A 19,187-nucleotide genomic window follows, 5' to 3' on the forward strand; every position below is an offset into this window, starting at 1 on the left:
GTGGTACACCTCCAAGACCGAAACACAAGGTCAAGGATAAACCTGTTTATCTTCCTAGTTCCAAGCTTGGAGTTCGTGTGTGTGTGTGTGTGTGTGTGTGTGTGTGTAGCAATGCTGCAGAGGCCCACTCAAGTGCCTCAGAAATGCTACAGTTCCAGACCTCTTCTCAAGCTTGAAGCTGGAGAGGAGAAGGGGGAGTGTCCCCACAGTCAAACTGTGCTCTTGTAGGCTCTCCAAACACCTCAGAAGCACAGCACAACCTCCTGAAGCGATACTCCACCTTCCCTTCTACAGCTCTAAGAATGAGAGTAGGGTGAAGTTTGTGCTTGTGCCATTGCAAGTCCAAGGTATTTGGAGCGCCCCAGAAGCACAGAACAGCTGTGGGGATGATCATCTATCCCCTCCCAAACTTCACAGTCAGGAAGAAGGTTAGATTCTTCAACATTCTGCAGGTTCATCTGCAGTTGCCACAGGCTCATCTGGTGGCTACTCAGGGACGGACGGGCCTTCCCCATTGCTGCCCCGAGTCTTTGGGATGTGCTCCCTGCTGAAATAAGAGCCCCCCTATCTCTTACAACTTTTAAAAAGGCAGTCAAGACACATTTGTTCACCCAGGCTTTTAATTAGACTAGCTGGGCCAGGCGCAAAGCATCTGCGCTTCCGGCCGGCCCACCTACCACCACCAGTTCCACCTTCTCCCCCACCCACCCCCGCTGGTGCAGCTTTCTGGCGAGCCAGCCCACTTCTCCCCCCACTCATGCAGGCCAGCAAGCCAGCCTGCTACCTCCTCCTATCCACCTGCCAACTCCTGGCAGTGGCCACCTTCTGCTCCCACCGGCTGGGCCAGCCTGCCACCACCTCCTGCTCCCGCCAGCCGGCATCCCTATTTTCTCCCCCCATCCCTGTCGCTAACCTATCCAGCAGCTGCTTGAGAACTCTCGCGAGAGCTGCCACACATGAGATTAGCAACAGGCACGTTTAAGAGAATTATATATAAAGATGCTGTTTTAATAGTTTGATGGGTTTAAATAGTTTTAACATTGTTTTTAAGTTTTAAATTGTTGTAATGTTTTAACCTTTTTACTTGTTGCTTTTATTGTTTTGTTGTAAACAGCCCAGAGACTTGCGTTTTGGGCGGCATACAAATATGTTAAACAAACGAGCATGCATCACAGGTGGGGGAGGGGGCCAACCAAGGTGAATGGAACTGTGTACCCCTGTGGTCCAGCAAAAGCCAGGGGTAGCAGGGAAGTCATCTGTCATGCTATCTTGCAAGCAGAAAAAGTTCTCCTTTGCGGTCACAGCCCCCTTTTCTTATTACATCCTGCACAGTGCAATTAACCAATAAGCACAGCGACACAACCTGTCTTACGGAGTCAATCAAATATATTCCTTTTATTCTCTAAGACATTCAAAGGCTCTCTATTTGTAGCTGTTTAATACTGGAGTGTGTATACAAAAGGAACCAGTTTTTTAAAAAAATCCCAGTCCCTGAAGCTTAAATGCTGAATAGAGTCATGTAGCATGCAGAGGCTTCTGTGGCCAAGGGCCTTGGTTTAGAACACCTTTTGCTTTGCAGAGTGTTCTACAACTGATAAATCATGAATTTGTTTTCCTGAACGCTCCCTCTCTCTGGGACCCTTCTACACACCCTGGCTACAGTGGCTGCGAGAGGGACGTTCTTAGGCTCCGTTACAAAGTACACTGCATTGCAGCAGATCTGATGTACTCTGTGCAGAACATCTGCAATGCAACACATTACACCTGAGTGCCGTCAAAGGGATTTCCCCAATGGGCCTGGCCACACAGACTGTGAAATACATTTACAGAACAAGGCGCTCACTCTTCAGTACAAGCAACTTCAAACTTAAGGTTTTACTTGTTTACAATGAGACAGAAGAGTGGCAATAAAATATCCACTTATGTTTATATACACGGAGTCAGCCAACCGCAAATCTGCTCAGTCCCCTAAGATGTATCTTGCAGATTATGCATTCATTACAGTCTGCAGGAAAGACAACCAATATTTTGAGGCACGGACTTTACTCCAGGCCTTGACAAATTTTCTTTGAATCTAGGAGCCAGCCCCATAATTTGGGAGTCAGGCGATGAAGACAACTGATAAAGTTACCAGGTTTTGTGACCGACAGTGTGGGGTATGGAGGGTAAGTGGGCTTCTCCTTTACAACATACTTTCAATGGAAACAGGGCTTCCTGGCACAAATAACATTTCTTATTCAATAACTATCTCTAGTCTACCTCAGGAAGATTAATGACAACACACTCATAAGGAAGGAATGAAAACTTATCTTTTTACCAATTTAGGTATGTTCTATAAAGATATACCATATTTTAAAAATGCAGTACCCCACTCAAAAAAATGCATGCCCCACTCAAAAAGCTAAAAAAAATACACACCATGGGAAAGGTGGAGGGAAAACATCTTATGTCCACGGGGAAAGGAAACAAATTGCTTTGAGTAATATAAGAAACCCCTTCCTTCTTTCTTCCTTCCCACCTCCCACTCCTGAGGCTTGCTCTGATGCCTGCCACAACTACCATCATCATTGCCACTGGTGTTTTGGCTTCGCACACGCTGTGACTCATCATTGCCAGCACCATTGATATCTGAGCAGCTCTCTAGTGCTCGCTGGCTCTCTAGTGTGCGTGCTCTCTCTCTCTCTCTCTCTCTCTCTCACACACACACACACACACACACACACACACACTTCCTTTTTAGAAGAGAGAATTGTGCAAATCAGACATATGGTTGGATCACCCTCGCTCTATATTTACCAAAAGGAGGAATACACTATTGCAGTCAATCATATAGGAGGTATATCATCTAGTGTGGTCCTGGGAAGAGGTGATCCATGATAACCAAATGTTTCTCTCATTCAGTAACAGTTTGGTTCAATAAATGTGTATTTCAAGCATCTCTTATCTAACAGCATTCTCCCATAACTAGGATGGTGTGCAACTTATGGTGAAAAAGTCAATAACTTGGAAATATTGATTAGCATAGAAGCACCATGATCAATTCCATGAAAGGATAAAGTAGCTTATGGTAATGCTCCTAAAGATATCACTGCGTTGTCCCAGGTGTGAGATAACAAGATTCGTGCTTTGTATAGCACCCAATATCATTTTATCTTTCAATATGCAGTTTACTCCTCTTACTCCCATAGTTATTGGGAGCAATAAAAAGATAAATAAAGCATAATGGGATATGTGAGATCAAACCAACAAGAAACAATAAACCCCCACATCAAACTATACACTAACCATGTGATGAAAAGCAAGCAACAACTTAATCCAGTATAGATCTGTAATTGAAAATATATACAGTCTAAGACAAGGCAAAACAAACAATTGGAAATGATATCAATTATCATTTATTCATTCAATTTTTATACCGCCCTTCCAAAATTGGCTCAGGGTGGTTTACAAATAAAACAAAGACAGTTAAAATAAATCAACAATTAAAAATATAAAATACCATAAAACAAACAAACAATAAAACAATTTTAAAACCTGGAAAACAGGTACATTAAAATATGAAATGAAACCAATATATAGCATAAGAGGAATGGTGAAGTCCATAATGTGGAGATTGATATAAAACATAAACAAATAAGTCCACACATCCATGACAGTGATTACCGTTTCGATGTAGGTCTTTCTCAAGTGGAAATTGGTCTCCTCAGCTTTGTACCTGACAAGAACTTGGTTCTTTAAGTGAATATTTCAAAAGTAGTAGGGGTGGCTGTAAAGATAATTTAGACTTTGAAGCGTGTGGAGTAGTGTTACTTTGTGAAGACCAATTTCCACTTGAGAAAGACCTACATCGAAACAGAAGTAACCGTCAGGGATATGTGGACTTGTTTATGTATTACATCAATCTCCACACTGGACTTCATCATTCCTCTTATCCTATATATTAGTTTCATTGACATCATTTCTAGTCATCTATTATATTAATTCTCCCAGACATGCCTCTGTGGGGATGCGTCTCGGCAACCCTGCGGATTGGCTGGGCAGCGGAGGCACCAGATTGGCTGGGCAACGGTTGGCCACGTAGGGAAGTGGCCGCTTAGGGAGGAAAGGAAAAGAAGGAAAGCGGGCAAGCGGAGATGAGAACTGAACGGACTGGGGCAGAAGGGAGTGGGGAAGCTGAGGGGAGAGAAGGCGGTGGAGCCTGGCTGGGCAGAGACACAGAAACGGCTGGCTGCTTTGGAAGACACAGGGAGGGAGGGCCATGCAGGAAGGAGTCGGCTGAACGCTTGGCCGCCCGACACTAGGGACTGGAGGAAGGAGGAGGCGGCAACGGCCATCAGGGAAAACACAAGCAGGCTAAAGAGCGGGGGGGGCACGAATGAGAGAGAGAAAATGAGAGAGAAAGAGGGGGAAATGGAAGAGGGAGCAAGCTGGGGCAGAAGGCTTGGCGGGGAGGGGACTGGGGCAGAAGGCTTGGGGGGAGAGCGGACTGGGGCAGAAGATGGGAGTAGTGTACTGCGGAGGCAAGTGGCGGGCCACGGAGCCGGTACTTGGCACAGCGGCAGGCCAGCCAGGCGGCAGGCCACAGAGGCCAGGCGGCGGCGGGCACAGCTCGCTCATGGAGGCAAGGCGCCCATGGGAGGCCGGGGCGGGAGGGAACCAGGCAGCGAAACTTCCCTGTTCGCCACCCGGGAGGAGGAACAGCGGTGGCGGGGCCCTTTTTGGCTGCCCCCACCGCCCAGTAAGGCCTGTGGCAGCAGAAGTAAAGTACTCAGTGCAGGGAGGGGGAGGGCAAGAGAGAGTGGGGCAGGAGGGGGAGAGAGGGCAGGAGGGAGGGGGGAAAGCCAGCCCCAAAGAGCACACAGATGCTCTGTGGGGGTCAGCTAGTTTGTTTTGATTGTCTATATTTTCAATTATAGATTTTCTGGATTAAGTTGTTGCTTGCTTTTCATCACATGGTTAGTGTATAGTTTGGTAGGGGATCTTATTTTTTTTGTTAGTTATTGGGAGCAGCATTTGCAGTACTCCAAAATGATATACAAACTTCTCAACATTTCACCTAAACAATACCATGACCACTAGTATAAGCAGAAGATGCTATACACACAAAGTTACCACACTTTTGACATGCAGGAAGCAATGCAGAAAATCAGTTTATCATTTTACACATGAACTCCAGAACTGTTAAAAATATGAGGCAGAACCTGAACATGCATCCATAACCTACCTTTCTATGCCAATTCTGACAATGCCATTGCAAATTATTACAATACCGAAAGCAAGCACTAAATCTAATTAATGCAGTTTTTTCCCTGCCAGCAAAATCATAGGCCCTGCCTAGTTGATGTGGCAAGAATTTGTATTAACGTAATGTATTAGTAGACCTGATTTAGGAAACTCTCAAGCATGTTTTGGAAAGGAAGCTATTTCCCCCACCCAATAACTAACTATTATTAAATGATAAATAGGGCAGAAATGTAGCTCAGTGGTAGAACACATGCTTGCATGCAGAAGGTCTCAGCTTCAATCCCCAGTATCTTCAAATAAAGCTATTATGCCATGGAGAATAAATCTATCAATGGATGATACAGTAGATATAGGCTGTCTCCATATTCAGAGGCAGGATGCCTCCAAATACCAGGAGTGGTATTCTGGAGAGGGAGGACGCCTTCATTTCCTGGTTGCGTGTTTCCCAAGGCATCTGGTAGGCCACTGAGGGAAAGAGGGTGTTAGACTAGACAGGCCTTGGGCCTGGTCCAGCAAGGCTCTTCTTATGTTTTTATGGCTGGCCAGGGCCTTCTCAGTTATTGCCCCCAGGTTGTGAAACTCGATCTCAGTTGCGACCTACATGGTCCCAGGCTCTCCCAGCCTTCATTAAAAAGTGAAGTCTGCCCTTTTTATTCAGGCTTTTGGCCAATGAACTGTCCTTGCTCTTTTTAAAATGTGTAGCTGCATTTGTTCTGTTTTTATTGAATTGTTTTCCATCTTTTAACTTCCCTGGGATCTTGGGACAAGGAGCAGTATATAAATATAAATAAATAAAATAAAAGGTCCTCTTTGAGATGCTCGAGATTTCATGCCAATCAGAGTACACAATGCTAAACAAGATGGACCAATGGTCTGACTTGGTACAAAGCAGTTTTGAACATCTTATGAACATTATATGTTCATGATTCCATACAATGCATGATGTCTTTCAGCTGATCCATTCAGAGAGAAACCAGCACAAGATCAGCAAAATGCTACATGGATGCCTTCCGGCTCGCTTGCCTTTCCTCAAGACACCTCCTCTTCACTCTTAGTTGTATGCTAAAGGACAAGAGCACACAGGAGACGCCAGAGCACAAGTAACGGTCATTTGGACACACCTTCACTAGCACTATGTGCCTACACCATTCTGTGGGCATACAGAAAAATCTCAGGATGTGATCAGAGCACAGAAATCAACTTTAAAGATAATAATTCTAAGTTCCTAGTTCTTATAACTGCAAAGATATGTTTGAAAGCGTGTGGGCAATGCCTAGTGAAAGCTCAGTGGCTGTTGAGGTGGTGGAACACAATTGAAAATGGCTGAATGTGGGACTTCAAGGTCATTGCATTACCTATGACTAGCAAAACCAGAATAAATTATGCAAAATGACAAAAAAACCAACAACCCAGACTAGATTATGTTTATCTGCACCATGCATATGGGTGTATAATTCTATTTTTAATTGGTGTAGAATTTAAAAGGTGAAAAATATTGTTGTTGTTGTTGTTGTTGTTATTGTTGTTGTTGTTGTTATTATTTCTCTGTGTAAAGCGTCCTGAGCTATTTTTTCGAAGGGCAGTATAGAAATCAAATGAATGAAGGAATAATATAATATACTGAGCTGAAGAATCAAGTAATGCACTCAAGTAATGCACTCTCTAAACCTCAAACATGAAGTGTCTGATTCTGGCCTCTATAGAATGTGTATTATAAAACAGCTCTGATACCACCCTTGGCAATAAATAATCACGGATGCTCCAGATATGCATGGCTCTCTCTGTTTTTGGCTTACTGTTCTATAAAATGTCACTGACAGCGTTGCAATACCAAGCTGTACTTTCCAGGAGGCTCTACAACACAGTTCCAGCCCAAGGGACCTTGTTGAAATTCTAAATATATTGAGGCCTTTACTGGCCATACCAGCTGGAGAGATCCACCTGTTTGAAACTGTAAGTATCAGACTCCGACATCCCTCCAGCAACCTGCTGTAAACTGGGTGAGAGGTTTCAGCCAGTTCGGCTTGCTAAGAGTACTACCGCCTGCCTTGATTTTCTATAACCAGGCCATTTACATTGTTTCCGAGGCTCGGTTTTGCGATCCTCTATGGCAAGCAAAGGAAAACTTGCATAAAAATTATAACTGCAAATGACAAAGTCCCACTGAAGGAGAGGCAGCAATATGTAACAACTGCTGTTTCTGGGCCTTACACATTCCACCGAACCAAACTAACATTGCATACAAATGAGAAGCTACTGTTTTTGAAGGAGCAGCTCACAGCCTGATCCCACTCACAGTCAGACATTCCTAAGCTCGTTTATTTCAATGGCAGACATCTAGCGGTGCCTACCAGATGCGCGCCAGGAAGATGCATCCACTGACAGAGAGTATCCCTACCATCGCTTCAGCCATGTGGCCTCAGGCGCATAAAAGGGGGAGAGCAAATTTTGATGATATCCTAAGGAAGTGCCCACATCACCCAAAAATATATTCCCGAGAGTCACACGTCCCTCAGGGACATATTTTTGGGCGACACATGGCACTTAAGGGATCAGAGCAAATCTTACTTAGGAAGCTGCCTTCTACTGAGTCAGACCATCTAGTTCAGCATTGTCTACACAGAAGAGCAGTGGCTTCTTCAAGGTTACAGGCAGGAGTTAGGGATGTGCACGAGCTGTTTGTGCACTCCCTTGCGGAGTGGGGAGGGGTACCTTTAAGATGCAGATAAGGAGCTCCTTAACAGCTCGTCCCCGCCCTGCCGCTCTCCCCCCCCCAGCGGTCATTTTAGAAACAGCCACACGGTTCCAGTGGCAGCCCTGTGTGGCTGTTTCTAAAACAAGCGCCAGTGGGGAGGAAGGAGCGAGGCAGGGGAAAACAGATAAGGAGCTCCTTACTTGCATCTTAAAGGTACCTGTCCTTGCCCATCGAGCCTGTTTGGCACTTGAAAAAGGAAGCACCAAACAGGTCCGTGCTCATCCCTAGAAGGAGTCTCTCTCAGCCCTATCTTGGACATGCAAGAAAGGGAACTCGGAACCTTCTGCATAGAAGCATGAAGATGCTCTTCCCAGAGTGGTCCCAAGGGGATATCTTACTGTGCTCACATGTCGTCTCCCATGCAGAAGGTTTCAAGTTCAGACAACAATAACCAATGTTTTCAGTTTCTTTAACAAAGGAGTAAATAATCATACTTCTCTCCCGCAGGACAGATGTGAGAGCTAACTGTAGAAAAAAATGGAGAAAGCCAGGATTTTAGCATAGCTGAGATTGTGAACTGCCAGCTGTGGGTCCCTCCCCACCAGATAAAAAATTATCAGCAAAGACAGTAGTTTCCAGTTTTATAGAACGAGGGTTCTCAACTTTGGGTCCCCAGATGTTATTGGACTACAACTCCCATCATGGCCAAAGGCTGAAGATGATGGGAGTTGTAGTGCCATTTGGAGACCCAAGTTTGGAACCCTGCTCTAAAATGGGGTATTGGAAAAAATGGCCCCATGGTGGGGGTGGAATGGAAAAAAATTAAAGCCATTGGAAGGCTTTAATTTCTTATTTTAGGATTACATGTTTATTTTAACATACATTTTTCTGCATATGTAGAAAAAATGTATTAAAAAACAATGTATAACATGTATACACTGCAATGTATAAAAACATTACCTTATTTTTGAATGGCTTGACAGGCAATCACCTCAGTTTACTATTAGTATAATAAATTTCCTGGACGTGTGTGCAATGACTAACACAAGACTTTAATAATATTATTTTGTATGCTGTTTGATCAATGTTATGTTATTATTTTTCTTACTCTGACATTGTAAGCTGAAGGTTAGAATACAGAATTGTAAAATAAATACTTAAACTAAGACTCTGCCTCCTCTACAGATGAGGAACCACCCTAGAATTGCCACACAGACCCTTTTAGATCTATTACTCAGAGGTGCACCTAGGTAATTTTAGAGCCTGGACCTAAAGGCCTTTGGAGGCCCCCCTCCCCTGCAAATTAAGCAGCAGCATGCTCAGCCGCATGACCACACCACCTGGAACAAAGAGGATTGGGGGGACCCCAGGGGCTGTGGAGGCCCTGGACTTTGGCCCCAAAGTCCAGGGGTAAGAGCGCCTCTGACTAGAGAGGCAGAAAGTCAACAGGAGCAGCATTCCACAGACATGGGGTTCCAGAGATTCACCTGTTGATTTTCTGTGTCTCAGACTATCACAGGGAGAGGAGAGCCCTATTCACACATTTAACCTTCATAAATCTGTTTCTGTGCATACATGCACAGACCTGTATTTGAGGGGGCCTCTGCCCAGGTTCACTTTTTAAATGAACACTTGCATAGTCATTCATTCTATAAACTATGAACACACAAACAGAGGTATAGTGGAGGGGGGATGCACAGGGATGGAGAGCCAGTACTTCTCAGCTTCTCTGGCTGTTGGGGTGGGCATGGCCATGGGGGCTGTCATAGAGGGTGCAGGCACTTCTAAACGCGCAACTACATCACTGCAAACAACAAAAGCCTTATTCAGACACTATGATGTATGGGTATACAGCTGTACAGATGTATAGAATTGTGTGCTAATGACTGCACATGTGTTTACTTTAGCGATGATCCTGGGAAACCGGCATCTTCAATGCAAGGAAGTGACAGAAAAGGGATTAGAGGACATGTGTTGAACAGGAGGCCAGTTCAGATGACATGCAAACCGGCACAGATAATGAAAGGGTTCTACTGAAAACACGTCTGCCATGACGTCTACAGAGGACTCCCAGCGCGTTCCTTTTATCTCATGGGGCGAGGCTGTTCATCTGCTTTGCCTCTCCATACGTGCTCCTAATCCCGGTCTTAAAGATCCCCGCAAAAGTCACAGGCGGCTGGCTGCTCTCAGCACGACCCCCTTCCTTATCACATGTGCCGCCCTCGGATCGTCCAAGCCAGCCCAATCTGTGTGAACACCTGTAGGTACCGGCGCTGTACATCGACGGCACGTGTGTTGGACGTAACGTGTGAATAAGGCTAGAGAAAAGCGGCCATTCTAGACCCACGGACGGCTCATCCCCACCACACGTATGGGCTGAGGCAAAAGGCTTTTCCAAATCAGAGGGGCAAGGAATACGGGCAGGGTTCCTACCTCTCCCCACCCATCCACTCCCCCAGCCACGCGGAAGCCCTTGGCCCTCCGCAGGGATGCCGACTCCGTCGGTGCTAGGACCCACGGGGAATCCCAGCGCCGGCGCCGCCAAGGCAAAGCCTGCCCCTCGCTCGCTCGGCCTCCTCCTCTCCCTTCTTTCCCTTCCTGCCCTCCCTCCTCCCCGACAGGGCAGGCCGCCGGGCGGTACCTGGCGAAGCAACACTCGCAGTGGTTGCCTCTCTCGTTGACCGTCAGCACGCAGGTGAAGGCCGGGCAGGAGAAGAGCTGCTCCCCCACGGCGAAGCGGCGCAGGGCCCGCAGCCCCCTGCCTTTGCCGGGGCTCTGGAACCTCTCCAGCCCCTCCGACTCGGGACTCTCCTCCGAGCGCATTGCTGCTGCTGCTGCCGCCTCCTCCTTTGCAAGCGCCCCGCGGCGGCCTCCCTCGTTGCTATTAATGGTACGCAGTCACCCGCAGCGCCCGGCCCCAGCCAGCCAGACCCCACCGCACATACATGGGCATGGGCAGCGGCAGGAGCGGCGGCTGCAGCAGTAGCAGCCGCCACCGGCTCCCTGGGAAAAGCGCGCCGGGAAACCTCTGGGTCCTAGAGCCTGCGCAGCCGGGTGAGCGGCCCCTGACTCTCGGGAGCAAAAGAGGAGGCCCCGTAGCCCCATCCAGTGCCTGCCTACTCAGAAGTAAGTCGCATTGCGTTAGGAACAGAGGAAGCTGCCATGTACTGAGTCAGACCATCGGTCCATCTAGCTCAGCATTGTCTACACAGACTGGCAGCGGCTTCTCCAAGGTTGCAGGCAAGAGTCTCTCTCAGCCCTCTCTTGGAGATGCCAGAGAGGGAACCTAGCTAGATGCTCTTCCCAGAGCGGCTCCATCCCTATATCTTACACTGCTGCTCACACATGTGGTCTCCCATTCAAATGCAACCAGGGTGGGCCCTCTTTAGCTACGGGGACAAGTCGTGCTTGCTACCACAAGGCCAGCTCTCTTGTAGGCCTGGCAACTGTTCAGTGGGACTTACTTCCAGACAGGCTCACAACTGCTGCCAGGGGATTCGAGCCTGATGGGGGGGTTGTCCCCAAATCTAAGATAACTGTAGTTATTTGAAGGAATCTATCTATCTGCAATATGGAGATAATACTTTACAGCGTTCTTGTAAAGATTACATGAAGATAATGTAAGCACTTTGTGTGCTCAGAAAGCACTATGCACAGCCTAAGCAGTATTGGTTATAATACATTAGTGTGTGAGGCCCGTCATTGACCTGGCAATGTCATTTTTATTTGTTAGTTTATTTAGAATATGTATCCCCCGCCCCTCCAGTACACTACTGCTCGGGGCGGCTCACAACAATAAAACAGATACAATATATACAATAAAAGTAATAAAATTAACCAAATTAAGTAAACAAGTTAAAAGGTTAAAAACCACAGTCCGTATTTAAATTTCAAATTAAAAGTTATTTTCAAAGCTAAAAATTGAGAATTTTAAAAACTAAAGAACCTACCAGATATAACCAAAGATGGAACATTATCTTCAAAAAGATGTGTTTTTAGTTGTTTTTTTAAAAACACTGAGGGAGGGCGCTCCAAAGCCGAGGGGCCACCCACAACTGGTGTGTAGATTTGTGTAGATTACACTGCTAGGAAGGTTCAGGAAAGTAAGTATATGCCACAGGATTTTTTGTTGTGCTTGCAAAAGGGAAGAAAAGTTTTAAATCTGTAGGATTTTAACTTCAAACAGGATTCATTTTGCTGAATAATTACTATATATGGCAAATTTGAATCCTAGAAAATTTGAATCTGAAGAAGTTCTTCTGCTTCTCTTGGGCATTATTTTATTTATTTATTTGTATATTTATATCCTGCTTTTCTTCTGAGGAGCCCAGAGTGGTGCATGAGGTTATGTTTATCCTCACAATAACCCTGTGAGGTGGATTAGGCTGAGAGATAAACGACTGGCCCAGTCACCCAATGAGTTTCAGAGCTGAATGGGGATTTGAATTCTGGACTCCCCAGTTTAGTCTAACACTCTAAACGGTACACCACACTGGCTGTCATTTTGTAATTATTGATCTGATTATTGAATGTTAAAAAATTGTTGAGATAATAGTTAAAATATGATTATTCAGAATTTCTTCTAAAAACGAAAAAAAAAAAAATTAAACCTTTTCTTCAACATATTCCAGTGTAAAAAGTAGTGCATTCAGCTAATTTAAGTGGCAGGATTGTGTATGCAAAATTTGGTATATGTAGGTAATCGACAAGTATGACTTTATTTTGCACAAACACACCAACAAACAAACGCCTCATAATATATAGTGGATAAGAAAATGAGTGTTGGGATGATTTAGTGGCCAAGATTATGAGTGCCATAATCTCTGGTTTAAATCACTCCTCCAGCAATGAATTTTAGCCAAGTCAGCTGTTCTCAGCCTCATCTCCCTCTATCTGCAGTATGGAGATTATGATAATAGCGGCCTACTTTACTGGTTTAATGTAAGGATGTAAAGTATGTACTGATGCCTTGATGAGGAGCATCCCTTAATTGCATGAGGTGGATGTGCAACTGAATACCCTTTCTACATATCCTGAACATAATGTGTGAGTGACTGTAAGTGCTTACAGATCTGTACATGCTAGCATTGTGCACTGATTGTGTGTTGAACACAGCATCTGAATAAGACTTAAATAGCTGGGCAGACCATACTGCAGATTGTAAAGTGAGGCAGGAAAAATAGTAGTTTACCTAAGGGTAATGAGTGTGTGGGTAAGGTGAAATTTTCTTATATAGACTGCCTTTCAGGTTCCCAAAGCAGTATACCATTAAAATCAAGTCTGCACAGTTAAAACAATTCAAGTCTAAACATAAATCTGAAAACAAATAAACTAAAAGTCTAACCAAATGGAAAGATGATCAAAACATAATGCAAGCATAAGCAGAACAATGCCAGATCTGAGTTCTTAGTTTGGTGCTTTACAGTTACTTAGAGGCACCCTTTTCTTTGCATTATTTCAAAAATTCTAAAGTTATGTGCCAGCAGTAAAAATATGTTTTAGGACCATTTTCTGACACTTTAAACCTTGAGAACACCCATTTAATTTTATTTAGTTATCATACATTTTTATGCCACCTCAAACAGCTGTCTCTAGGTGGTGTACTGATTATTTCAAAAATAAAATTGAAAAAATAAAGCATTATTTTGTTTATAACATTAAAAACATTAAGACAATACAAATAGAGCAATTACACCCGGGCTGGACAAATTCCAGGTGCCAAGAAGCTATGGCACATTGATATTTAACCATGGTGCCTAGACTAGGATATCCAGAGGTAGACTTATTTAATGAAATCTGCATTTGTCCCAGAAGCCCATTTATCCTTCTGCTCCATAATGTCCATCACCAAATCCAGTAATTTTGTAAGGTGTCCATTGTCAGGTCTTAAATATTTGGGCTGGCTTCTGGATCCAAAGAAAATTTCTCAAGGCCTGAGTTACACATAACCAAACACCTGGGTACATAGGAAGTTGCCATATATAGTCAGACCATTGGTCTATCTAGCCAGGGCCGGACCAGGGGCACTGAGAGGGCAGTGGGATGTATGTGAGGAGGGTGCCAAGTCTTGAGCAGAATAGCTAATTAAGGGTGGGAGTTGGGGCGCAGGGGTGCCACACGGGTAGGGCGCACCGGGAATATGCCCTGTTGCCCTGTGGGCCAGTCCGAGCCTGTATCTAGCTCAGTATTGTCTTCACAGACTGGCAGCGGCTTCTCCAAGGTTGCAGGCAGGAATCTCTCTCAGTCCTATCTTGGAGAAGCCCGGGAGGGAACGTGGAACCTTCTGCTCTTCCCAGAGCAGCTTCATCCCCTGAGGGGAATATCTTGCAGTGCTCACACATCAAGTCTCCCATTCATATGCAACCAGGGCAGACCCTGCTTAGCTATGGGGACAAGTCATGCTTGCTACCACAAGACCAGCTCTCTTTTAACGGCTCTCTTAAATCTCTTCTAATTCCAGTAAAAAGAGAGCCAGCCCTTCCTAAGGATAACTAGCACTCTGTCCACCTAGGATGTTCCTTAGTTTAAGCTAATATCAGTTTAGGACATGTTCATATCTTGTTGGGTAGTAGAATAAACGCTCTCTTCTAGCTATGGAGAATGCTGTTTAAAAAGATATACAGAAATTCCTGGGAGTTGGGTCACCCATCTGCAGGGCAGGACTGTTGACGAAAGGTCTGTTTCCAAGTGTGCATTCTGCAAACCTGAATGTGAGTACAGTACTTTTCACAAAATCTAAGTTCCATTTGAAGCAACAGGACTAACAGCCAGCTCATGTACAGAATCAGGAGCACTAAAGCTCATTGATTTCAGTGGATTAACTCTGCCTAAAGATTAGGCTGCACAGTAATATGTAGAGAAGCTGGAGGATTCTCCTGCATACTCCAGAGACATTCTGCACACCATACGTTCTTTGCTATCCACTGTAACAGCAGTGTTTCTATTTTAATAGATGATGTCAAACTAAATCCTGGAAAGTGTCCCACTTCATCTGTCCTGCTTTGTGATTCTAAATAAGTATTGAACAATAGCTCTCAAAAGTACTTATATAGGGCAGGTGAAAATCATAGGTCCATGATTTAGGGTTGGCCTTTCTAAATAGAATGGTCTGATCCAATTAAAACTAGACATGTTTGAAACCCATTGAAATTAATGGGACATGCAAGGAGCAAAACCTAAGTCATTGATTTCTGTGGGACTTCAGCAGACTTAGAATGGGGCCCATTTTATGTGTAGCATCAATATCAGAGTTAAATTCTGTGCAGTTATTCAAATGAATCCCTGCTGGTATGTTTCCCAGATTATGGGAAACACCTATATCGGGTAGCAGCGATATAGGAAGATGCTGAAAGGCATCGTCTCATACTGTGTGGGAGGAGGCAATGATAAACCCCTCCTGTATTCTACCAAAGACAAACACAGGGTTCTGTGGTCGCCAGGAGTCGACACTGATTCGACGGTACACTTTACTTTATTCAAATGTAGGATTGTAAGAGTGACTGACAGCATTAGGAATCTTTTCTGGGTTGTGGCTTTTTGTTGGGGCCCATGTCCAGTCCCTCCATGTCCCACAATATCTGTACTTTCCCTATGCTTATTCCCTGTAATTCATATGGCTGATTGGGAGAGTTGCCAGGCCTACAAGTAGCAGTGTCCTTATAATGGAAACATGTGCTCAACCTCATTCAGCATAGTACATTTTGCAAGTATAAAGTCCAGAATTTCTGGTTCTGCACTAAGACACTGAAATGTCAACGTCGATATGCTTTTTAGAGCACACACACACAACACCGGTCTTGGTTTGTTGTATCATAAGATCTTAATCAAGCAGAAGCAAAAGATGAAATAATTCCCAGAAGGCAGATGTGAAACATGAATCACGGAAAAATCTTAACATGTGAGAATCCCTTCATGGCTATATAAGTAGAGGGCATTCTACACCTGCAGACTGTTGCCTGAAGGCATAAGAAGAAAGATTTGCTAAGTAAGTACTGCTGAAGTATAGAGTAAACTAAGGGCATAGCTCAAGATCACTGACTTGTATTCTTTCCATTAATTCAGAATGAGGGTTCCCAAACTTTGTCAGAGGAAGCTTCTGGAAGTTAAAATTCTTCCAGTCTCACTCAAGTGGAACTATGGGCCAGTTCGCCTTGTGTGTAGCTGTTTGCTTTTCATTTTTGAGCTAGATTATGCTATGCATCACAATCTGCATCACACATAATGGTTGCAAATCAGTAAGAGAAAACTGCTGGTTCCTCACACTGCCAGTATTTCTGCCGCTCCCATGTCATCCAGACACTTCAATGACATTTGTAAACTACATTTGAAGTTGAGTGGAAAATGTCAGGCGGCAGAGGGAACCTGACATTGTCAACCTGACATTGGCGAGTTCGGACAGCACAGAAGAGCGGAAGTACAGAAAAGCACACACTCGCTGGGAACCAGTGTTTCCCTCTTATTTTCTGCTATTACATGTGAAGCAAATGGGTTGTCTGAATCCTTTACCACAGGTACAAATTACAATTTTGAATGCCACAGCTTTGCACAGCCACGGCTTGTCCCTGTGACTAATAATTTAGGCAACTCATCTGCTGTGTGCCCAATGAGCGGAAAAACACACATGGCCAGCTATGCGTGGAATAGCTAGACAGTTCACCTTGCAGTGCTCATTCATGCCATGGATTTGGGGGAGTAAGAGAAAAGGGGGGAGGGAGTAGAGACAGATTTCAGCCCATAGCATGCTTCAAGGTGGGGAGGGCAATTGCAACTTCGTGATATCTGCTTAGTTTTTTATTAGTATCCTGAGGTCTGTCTGTCAGCTGGTGCCTTGTGCAAAATGGTAACTTGGTGGCAGAGCCAGATGCAAAGGTTCAGACCTCATCCAGTTACCTAGTTTCTCCTTTCCCCCCTTTCTTGCCACAGGCATAAATGTAGAATTAAGGAAAGTGCCGGCACTTTTCAGTTAAGGAAAAGTGAACAGCACTTCTCAAAGTGCCATTCAGTACATGTTCAGCCTCAGCATTTGTCTCTAGTATGAAGACTGAGCTTACAGTCCTTCACCAAAAAAAATTTTTTTTTAATCCACTCCTGCTTTTCCCCTCAAGCTTTCTTCATTTCTGCAGCCTAATTCAGAACAAAAAAGACGGGGTTTTTTGTTGTTGCTGTGGTTAAGCAATGAGGAGTCAGAAACTGTTCTACTGCCAACCCAGTGACCTGCCTGCAGCCTGATCCTATGCAGCGTTGTGTAGTTTTAAGTCCATTGAAAGCCATGTATGCCTAGACTGCAAGGTTGCAATCCTATCCTCATTTGCCTAGGATTAACTCCTAGGATTAGGAGTAAGGAAACATAAATAGGACACGGAGGCAAAACTAGTAGGCTGCCAGTGCCTTATTAACTCCTAGGACAGGGGTAAGCAACCTTGGCTCTCCAATATATTATGGCTGGGGATGATGGGAGTTGTAGTTTAACAACAACTGGAGAGCTAAGGTTGCTTAGCTGAAGATAGTCTACCTGTCCTAGACTATCAATGACTGGCAACCGAGGGTGAAGCACACAGCTTCCTGTACCATTGTGATAATTAGAGGCTCAGATATGCATGGTGGTATTATTCTTGGCCTGATATCTTTGCAAAACAAATTAAATAAGGCCTTTGCAAAACAAATTAAATTTGTCAAGCTGCATTAGAAGAACAGTAGAATAAACCAGGCTTCATCCATACTACAACATACTAGAGATCATGTATTGTTCTGTTAACATTTATTGTTTCAATTAATGTAATTAAATCAACTTAAATACCACTAATATTCCTTTTGTCAACTTTGCTGAACTGTCAGTGGATGTGATTCATTTAGAGAAAATTGTTAAAACTGGGGAAATGAAGCAGATAAATAGGGTTTAGAATGTGTCCTTGCTGAAGAGTTGTGCACTCTTCTAGCTACAACTAGTTGTGCACAGTTACAGTTGTGCTTACATAGCTCAGGGACTTTTGCTGCCGCCACCACTACTACACCTTGTTCAACTGCCATGCATTTGTCCTGGTTGCTGTGACCTTGATATCCTTTTGCTCGGATTCTGCTTTAACCCTGGTGCTTGTCCCTTTAAAATTAAAGAAAGGAGGGGAAGGGGGCGTCCTTGAGTTGCACATGCTCAGTGAGCCCTTCCTTGCTTTATGACCGCATGGGTTCATTTCAGCCACTAGAACTCAAATCTTTCTTAATGGTTTGCTGCAAAAAGAGCATATCATTTTGTACTGTTACCAAGAGAAGAAGACTGGTTTAGTACTGAGATTTTTAACATCAAGTAGGTCTGTTTTTCCGAGGCATGGGGAGGGCATCCTAACTTGACGGGTTGTCAATCCCTTCATGCTTCAAGACAGGGCCAATCAGAAAACTTCTCTGATATTACTATGCCATGCCAGCCTCCATTATCCCAGTTCCGGTCCTGTCTTGCTTCTGGACGGTCCATTTTCTGCCAGTCTCCTCAGATAGACTATTTCTTCATTCTTCCTTCTTGCTCTCCCTTTTTTCTCTGTGTGCAAGGGAAGGGAGTCGTTCTTATCTTCTTCTTGCCTTTCTTAAAAAAAAAAAACAACCCTTTAAATATTCCTTTCTCTTCTCCTATGGATCCCTCACACTGCAGGGATATGTTGCAGGGAGCTCTTTCGGAGGGCCCCCTATCGGAGTCCCCGGCTATTTCTGCTCCTCCGACGTGCTCCGTTGCAGCCGCGGGTCCGGAGGCTCTTGCTGAAGGCGCAGCTGCAAAAAGCTCTGAGACAGCTTCGCGCCTAGAGCTGGCTCCGCCACGCAAAGCGGTCAAGAAGTCCAAACATCTTAAGGAGCCTATTGAGAGGAGAAAGAAAAAGAAAAGAAAGCTGGTCTCCGGCGGGGCTCCGCTAAGCGAGAGGCTGCAGCTCCAAGCAGTCAGGGCTCAATTGCCCTTATCGGGGGTTGCCGATATTCCCGCGCCAACCCCGGTGGCCATTTTAGAAGGCTCGGCTGCCGTTCCATCCGATCTTACTCGCACAGAAAATACCTCCCTGGGAGCGGGCAGCAATTTACCTGACGGTGGTCTCAATATGGCCAATCTGACTAAGGGGCCAAATGGCGAGCTCCTTTCCCCCAGTGAGTTAAAATGGCTGGGGGAGTTTGTTTCTAAACATTGCATGGCTGTGGTTTCTCCCTTGTTGGAGCGGATTGGTTCCTCTCAATCTATGCCCGCGGCACCCGTCTTTCCGGCCCCTGTAGTGTC

General features: G+C 44.8%; 1 protein-coding gene and 1 long non-coding RNA gene across 3 annotated transcripts in view; one reads left to right on the forward strand and one right to left on the reverse strand.

Annotated features, from left to right (window-relative positions):
• Nucleotides 1-10,923, reverse strand: part of SMYD2 (SET and MYND domain containing 2) — a 56,023-nt gene extending 45,100 nt beyond the window's left edge. Inside the window, exon 1 of the mRNA XM_053309398.1 lies at nucleotides 10,581-10,923. Coding sequence (XP_053165373.1) covers nucleotides 10,581-10,762 — 182 coding nt within the window. The 5' untranslated portion in view covers nucleotides 10,763-10,923. The remainder of the gene's footprint in view (nucleotides 1-10,580) is intronic.
• Nucleotides 10,924-10,952: 29 nt separating this feature from the next.
• The window catches only part of LOC128350759 (uncharacterized), a 68,272-nt gene continuing 60,037 nt past the window's right edge, over nucleotides 10,953-19,187 (forward strand). For both annotated transcript variants that reach the window (XR_008319443.1, XR_008319442.1), the window contains exon 1: nucleotides 10,953-11,065. This is a non-coding gene — a long non-coding RNA (uncharacterized LOC128350759). The remainder of the gene's footprint in view (nucleotides 11,066-19,187) is intronic.

Source organism: Hemicordylus capensis, chromosome 1 (genome assembly GCF_027244095.1).
Source record: "Hemicordylus capensis ecotype Gifberg chromosome 1, rHemCap1.1.pri, whole genome shotgun sequence".
NCBI lineage: Eukaryota > Metazoa > Chordata > Lepidosauria > Squamata > Cordylidae > Hemicordylus > Hemicordylus capensis.